The 8,397-nt window shown below is 33.8% G+C and overlaps 1 protein-coding gene across 1 annotated transcript; it reads right to left on the bottom strand.

The window, feature by feature from the left end:
• Positions 1-382: 382 nt before the first annotated feature.
• Positions 383-2,190, bottom strand: LOC126974120 (zinc finger protein 724-like). Its single transcript, XM_050821547.1, has one exon. The coding sequence runs from the start codon at positions 1,791-1,793 to the stop codon at positions 786-788; it is 1,008 nt and encodes a 335-aa protein (XP_050677504.1). The 5' UTR covers positions 1,794-2,190; the 3' UTR covers positions 383-785.
• Between the last annotated feature and the right edge of the window lie 6,207 nt (positions 2,191-8,397).

Genomic DNA, 8,397 nt, shown 5'->3' with positions numbered 1-8,397 from the left:
CATATATATATTGAGTAAAGTTTTTCATTTGTATATACCTATATAATGTGCCTTTAAATTATCTAATACGCTGAAATTATTATCATATATTTCTGAGCTACTCTATATAATATTATATAATATAATAAAGCCTTTAATACATATATTGTTCTAAATAAATTACGTGATATTATGTTTGTCCTAATTTGGAAAAGGCCTCTTACTACTTTTTCCAATCAATTCGCTCTCTGGCTTTTCTAGACCATTTATTGCTAGTATTCGCTTTTATTTTGTCTTCCCATCTTTTGCATTATATTCCAGGTTTTCTTTTTGAAAAAACGACAGGTAAAAGACACAAATACAAAAATGTGAAGGATGAAGCCGGCAAAGAATGAAACAGAAATATGCATAGTATTTTATTTTTATGTATGACGCGTGTAGGTATACCTTAATAAATTCTTATGTCATACGCACGACTTATAACATAGACACCAGGAGAACATAAATATGGTAGCGGTGTTAGTAATGTCTTTCATAGCGGTTGAAATCATGTGACATCCTAGCAACATGTACCAGGACAGGCAGTTTAGAGGTTCATGCAAAATGCAGGTTTCACTTCTGACATGTGTACTTTGTACACACGCAATTTTTTTTCTATATTCTAATCTTCTTGCTACATTTTTGTCCGGCTCCGTTCATCTGTATTTATGTTCCCTTTTAGTGTACGTCACGTTTACCAGTTTGGTTTTGCTTCTAATTGTTGCGTTTCTTATTGCATTTTTCCTTCGGACGTTCAGCATACTTGCTTACGAGTGATGCAATGCATGAATACGATTTTCACCGGTATGAATTAAATTATGTTTTTTCAAACCACCACACTGTTGGAAACTCTTACCACATATTTTACATGAATAAGGTTTTTCACCGGTATGAACTCTTTTATGTTTCTCCAAATCACTAGACTGATTGAAACTCTTATCACAAACATTGCAAGAAAAAGGTTTTTCACCTGTATGTTTTCTATTATGCGTCCTCAACTGACTATATTCATCAAAACTCTTAAAGCAATAATTGCATGAATAAGGTTTATTACTTGTATGAATTCTATAATGCGACTTTAGATTACCCGAAATATTAAAACTCTTACCGCAAATATTACATGAATAAGGTTTTTCACCAGTATGAATTCTTTTATGTTTCTTCAAATCACTGGATTGGTTGAAACTCTTAAAACAAACATTGCACGGATAACGTTTCTCACTGGTATGTGTTTTATTATAATGTGTCTTCAAATCAACAAATTGATTAAAACTCATACTGCAAACATGGCATAAATAAGGTGTTTCACCATAATGTACTCTATTATGTCTTCTCAAATTGCCAGAGCGGTTGTAACTCTTACCACATACATTGCAAGAATAAGATTTGTCACCAAAATGTATTATTTGATGCATCTCTAGCTGACTAGAGTAATTGAAACTCTTACCACAAATATTACATGTAAGAGGATTTTCATCAGTGTTAACTCTTTCATGTCCCTTTAAATCACTAGGATTATCTGAGGTTTTTCGTTTCGTGTGTTGCACATTTGACCCTCCCGATAGATTGGATGTGGTTTCATTAATATCACTGCAAGGAGACTTATTATCTGGATGTATTGTACTACATCTGCTTAATTCGCCAGACCCTTTTGATGTATCACTTACATTACTGGAATGAGACTGTTGATTTAGATCTATTTTGTTAGGTGTATTCAATTCACCAGAATAATTCAACAGTATCTTATTACATGGACTGATTAGTTCTGCGTTCATTTTATTACTTCCTTCTAGTCTATTAGCTGTAAAGCAAAAAATTAATAATTAATAATATATAATACGCAGACAAACCAAGAATATAATAGTTAATCGAATCTATATTAAACCATTCATAGAACAATCTAATAAATTTCCCCTACTATTTAGTTATTACCTCCTACGTAATTTTACTTTACGGTTTTCTAATTCCTGAATTTTCTATGGGGTGAGGGGCAGCGCCTTTCTCCCTTGCTATGCCCTTGGAGCTATGACTCATCCTCACCTTGTTTGACCTATTTTGACGGCAGAGTAGGAGAAGTAGCAAGATGGAGTTGTATCATTATACAACAACAGCTGTATCAACAACTATATCATATATTGTGTTGAACATACTATTACCTGGTAACTCATGCTCTTCCACATCTATCTCATCTTTACACTCCTGTTTAATGAACGGTTCATATCGCATGTTGTCATCGTCACTGTAATTCTCTGTCTGTTTGATGAATTCTGAAATTTTCAGATACTTACTTAACTTTATCGAAAGTTGACAAAAAAGGTGTGTGTGACTAAAATTATTTTGTCATTTCTATGCTGAAGTCTATGCGTTTTTTATCGCATTGCAAATGTCGGTTTACTGTTGTGAGACACCAGGCCAACTGGTAAACTTATCAAATTGATAATTCATTAGATAACGCCACACGGATGTGGTTTTACAGGAACTTTCTTCCACGTACTACAAAGCTGTAGAATGAGCTTCCTTGTGCGGTGTGTTCAGTACGATACGACATGGGTACCTTCAAAAAAAAAAGAGTGTACACTTTTTTAAAGGCAACGTTCTTGTACGAGTAATTGCTCTGAGAAGAATGTGGACGGCGGTGATAACTTCAAATCAGATGACCCGTACGCTCGTTTGTCCTCACTTCCAAAAAAAAATATATTGGAGTACACTCCGGGAGTGCCGGCAGAAGTGAAAACATGAAAATTAAAGTTGTGCATTTTTGTTCTCGTCGTCGTTAAGTTTTTTCAATTCATATTTTCACACATTAATTTGTAAAACTAAACTTAATCTATGAATGCAGAAAATACAATTTAATTGAAATTACCATATCGAATGTTTATTCTGCTAAAAAAAAATTATTTCGACTTTAACTAATTGGAATTATTAGAATTAAATAAAAAAAAATTTAATACTAGCTGACCCGACAGACGTTGTTCTGTTCATAATAAAAAAAACTCTTGCGGATGGAATTTTGGAAAATCCGTTCTTAGCTGACCTCTACTCGGTGAAAAGAATATTCCTACCAAATTTCAAGTCTTTAACACAAGTCTAAACACTTAAGTCTCATGAGGATGGCTTAAATTGTTTAGTAGTTTGTTTCTTGTATATTTTGAACAATAAATAAATAAAAAAATACGAGGATAATGATAATTATATCAATGTTAAAGGTCTGTTATATGGTTACATCTTTATTAAAGTAAGAAACAATAAAATTATAAACTAATTAAAAAATAACATATACATTAAACTCATTTCAAAATTTTTACCATAGTTATAAAATACCATAGCAATATTGCAAGTTGTTAGAGATACTTTATCTCTTCTCATTGATTTTAATACGCTTTTTATTAGCTTCATATTATACATGTTAGTATGTAACAGAATCTTTGAACATGATTTTTGACCCCGTTCAAAACGTCGGATTAACTCGAAATTTGGCATACTTATTAAGGACCGATGACAATTCAATATACTTAACAAAAAAAACTAAAAATGAAAAATAAATAATAGTTTAAAAAATCTAAAAAAATACACTTTTATAGAAAGACGCACAAAAAAATAGAAAATACTTCGTAGGTAGGGGTGCTTTTCAAGATATTATTAAAATAACCCTTCTACTCATATCTGATCATAAAATACTTTATAACTATTGAAACCAATCACCCCGCGCTTTTTTTTACAATAATTTAATTTTTTCTCACACTATTTTTAATTCAAATTTTTTAAGATTTATTTTCAAATTTTTAGTGGGAATTTCTATAAAAGCATTAGATTATTAGATTTTTTTAAACTATTATTTTTGAAGTGAAATCTTAAATCATTGGAGTGTGAGTAACAAAATAAGGACACACTATCATTTGCATTTATTAGCAAACATTCCAAATCTAGGTATATATAAAAATGAATTGCTGTTCGTTAGTCTCGCTAAAACTCGAAAACGGCCGGACCGATTCGGATAATTTTGGTCTTGAATTATTCGTGGAAGTCCAGCGAAGGTTTAAAAGGTTAATAAATATTAAAATGCTCAGAATTAAATAAAAACAACAAAAATTTTGTTTTTCCTTTGGTGTGATGTGATACATAATTTCTATGAGAGAATTTAATGACGCACGGTTTGGCAGTTCTGCTGTGAAACAATTTCATTATAACAACAGGGTGCATATTTTATGAAGTAATTTTTGATGTTGTGATATATTATTGACAAATTCATAAAAAACATTATTTTATTTATTATACACAGAACAACGTCTGTCGGGTCAGCTAGTAAATAATAAAAAAATTTCTTTGTTGCATTACGTAGAAACACTGCTAGCAGAAATATGGAAAAGTATCTAAAATTACCTGGTAAATGTTCGGGATTTTCAATTTCCTCTTTCAACTCCTGTTTGATGAATTGTTTGCCGTCCATCTGAAATGTTATCAGATTCAGAGGATATCATAATCAAGATTTTACGAATTTCCTATTTTATATCAAATTTAACATCTCAAGTTTAAATTTAACTAGCATCAACTAATGACCTATTAGTGAGTGTAAGACACAGATTAGTGTCTCCTATATGCCACTAAGTTCTCTGGGTTCTACTTGGAACATAATTTCATACAATCTGTCTAGTTGTATTTCTGCCCTGGCCCATTTTCATTAGGTATATTGTGCTATTCATGGTATGTACACTTAGGTCTGTATCATCATCAGCCGGAAGACTTCCACGACTGGACAAAGGCCTCCCTCAAAGATTTCCACGACGATCTGTCCTGCGCTGCCCTCATCCAACGTATTCCGGCAATCTTGAGCAGATCGTCGGTCTACCTTGTGGAGGGCCTACCGGTCTACCGGTACGTGGTCGCCATTCGAGGACTTTACTGGCCCAACGGCCATCGGTCCGCCGAACTAAGTGCCCTGCCCACTGCTACTTAAGTTTCGCATTCATTTGGGCTATGTCGATGAATTTGGTTTTCCTCATTTCTGATTCGATCTCGGAGAGAAACTTCGAGCATAGCCCTCTCGATTGCCCTCTGAGCGACCATGAGCTTTCTGATCAGGCCCATAGTTAGCGACCACATCTGCATTCTGTGATCAAATGAAGACTGAGATTTATACAGAGCGTGCTTATACTTTCCTCAAATTTAACTTATGTAATACCTCGCTGAATGTAACCTTAGCGTGGGTAATCTTTAATTTCGTTTTTAAAGTTATTTATTTTGATGAAGCTGTAATTATACTGAGCGTAAGCTATCAAAATCAAATGCACAATTCAACTTCGCTTTTTATCACACTCAGCTAAGTTTTACGTAAGTAAAGTCTGAGCAAAGTTTAAGTATGCTCTATAAATCTCAGCCTAAGTTTATACTTAAGATTCTACAATTAAACAATTCAAATAACAATCATACAAAAACACAATTTATTTACTATCGCTAAATCCATTGAATTTCACTTATAAGATACACAGCACCGTCAGCTGTATAGCTACAGATATACTGCTATAAGCATTTCCTTGAAGGGAACTCACGAGATAATACCCATCCAAAAATGTTTTGCTGTATATATTTTTATTTTTATTATTTTAGTATCGCGTGCCTAGCATGTCGGTGACGCGAACCTATATCTCATATCGAAGCTATTTAATGATAGCTCCGATATGAGCCATCTACCTCATACCCCATCCTCCTTGGTGTTGACATGTATCTTACATTATATCGGAAAAACCCTCTAGAAAAGATGAGCTCATGGCTTCATTTGGCACAATCTGCTGATCCCACAATTCAAATCACAATAGTTTTGGAATGGATGGTATGGTATAGAGACTCCTGTTTCCGCATTTAAACCACTAGTTTGGATCCATTTTGCGTGCAGTATTGGCCAGCTCCTTCCAGAAGTTCAGAACATTCCTGGGGTGTTCACAGACTTCCTGGAGCGACCTCGTATTAGTTAAGGTTTTTGCGTTGGATGGCCACCCCGGCACATTCCAGGATTACATGAGTGACCGTTTGACCTTGGCTAGACAGCCTCTGTACTTAGGAATGTCCGTTACGCCGATTGTTAAAAGGTACTTGTTTAGTGATGTGTCGCCCGTTAGGGTGCCCACCATATGGTGTGACAGTGATAGTTTGGAATGGAACCAAAGAAGCCATTGGATCTCAAACATTTCAGTGTCCAAAATGAACTTATTATGGATGTCTCAGAATGCACAAAGTAAGCACTGTCAAAATTGGTCCACTATCACAACTTAATCTCCACAAAATGATTTGTGGCAGTAGCTCAGGCTAACCAAGTTGGCTTTGCTTTGAGAAAGAAAAGGAAAGACCAAGTGATTTCAAAGTCACTTCTACAAGATGAAAATTATAGCTATAGAGTAAAAACCATCATTGGAGAATTTTATCTTCTACTGGCCCTCAATGGCATACTTTACTTTATGATTGGTCTCTTGCCTTGTTCAAATTCTATCTAATAGACTTTTTTATAACAATAAGCGACATGATGAGCAGGATGTTCAGCTGATGGTAATTGATACACCCTGCCTATTACTTGAAAAACCCATAAAATTATAAGCGGGACCACAATTGTGCTCTTCAACATGAGACATAAGATGTTAAGTCCAAGTAGTTTCACTAGCTATTGCGCCTTCAGACCAAAACACAAAAATGCTTACACATTACTGCTTCACAGCAAAAATGGGTGCCATTGTGGTACTGGTGTGATACCTTCCAAATAACCGACAACACACAATACTATCTGCTGTTTTTTATCTGCTGTTAGACAGTAGTCATTGAAACACATGAAAACATCATAACATTCTAGTTTTTTCTAAAGAAAAAATATATTTGTAATAATTGTAGAGCTCATGGTTCAATTGGAAAAAATCATAGTACAGGTGAACACAATAAAAGCTAACTAAGACCTAACAAAAGACTTGACAATCTAGTAAACTAGTATGCTATTGAAGTATATGCAAGAGGTAAGGCTGAATCATGGTATAACCTATTCGAGGACCTTGCCTGTTCCGATCTGCCGTAAGTTGTTTCCTATAAGAAACATGCAAAGCTGAACTAACAGATTCATATCAAATTTGGCTGATGATGATGATGCAGACAGTAAGGGGACTTGTAATCCTAAGGTCACAAGCCACACAATGGACCCAGCATAAATTTGCCAAGGATACAGATGGGCAGTTGCCATCACAGAGGAGGAATGTTATTTTAGAAGATTAACAGTGCTGGCTTTGATTTTCCACCACTTCTTTAGCCAGTTTTTTTTTTCTCTCTTTATGGCACTTGTCACAATCTGTTGGTAATTTCCAACAATGAGCATCACTTTTGTCTGCTTGCGCTGGGATTTTATTTCTTTAGCCAGTGGTCTATTGTGTTGAGCTGTGTTTATAGTGTGGCTAGTAATATTTGCAGAACGGCATCAATTCTACTTAAATAATAAATAACACTTAATTCACTAATTAAGGTAATTTTTTATAGATTTCAACAATAAGAAAATATGTGTAGATACACCATAAGTATGTATCTATGCATTTTAATTATACCAAATGTATCTGATTTTTAATTGCATAGATTTGCTTAGTAAATTTAATATGGAAGTATTTATTGTTTCATATAAAATGCTCTTACATGTATACCTTCATTTGCACTATACCGTCTAGTATTAATTATATGTATAAAATAAGCCCTTCAAATATTCAACTATACAGATTTTTAATTATCTAAGTGGCTCAAAACCATAATGAGCCAGTTGTCTGGTTAGGCGAGCACTTACTGTAGTTTTTTTTTTTCATTTCACTCCTTTTTGGAGACTTTGGCTCGCACACACTTACGGTAGTTGTACTTTATGTTATGAGAAAATGTGACAACTACAAATATGAAGTGCAAATCAAGGATCCTGTTCTAGATTGAACCCTAAATTCTGTGGAGTATAACAACTAAAATGCCTCTGTGAAACATAAGGTGAGGTTGGAATCAAGCTATTTTGTATCGTTTATTCTTTAAAAATATGATCAGTATAGTGCAATTTTATACATGTCGAGTAGACCTCTTTAGGTAACTCAACGATTGTATTATCAGTGAATAAATACTATCACTAATAATTTATATACATACATAATCTTACTTTTTAAATAATGGTCGTTTATTAGAATTACTGCGAACTATATTTCTATTTAGTATTTACTATGCAAATTGTAAAATGCAAGAAATAACATTTTGTTTATGTAGTATATCTGTATATACATTCTTCAAGTTGTCAAATGTAAATTGCCACATGTCAGTCAAATGCCAAAAAACAGGTCACATCTGAGCTCTGTCCTGTCCTTTTTTTTTGCAGCTTATGGCCTGGTATGT

This window comes from Leptidea sinapis, chromosome 2, assembly GCF_905404315.1.
Source record: "Leptidea sinapis chromosome 2, ilLepSina1.1, whole genome shotgun sequence".
NCBI lineage: Eukaryota > Metazoa > Arthropoda > Insecta > Lepidoptera > Pieridae > Leptidea > Leptidea sinapis.
This window is presented reverse-complemented; position numbering and strand designations above follow the sequence as displayed.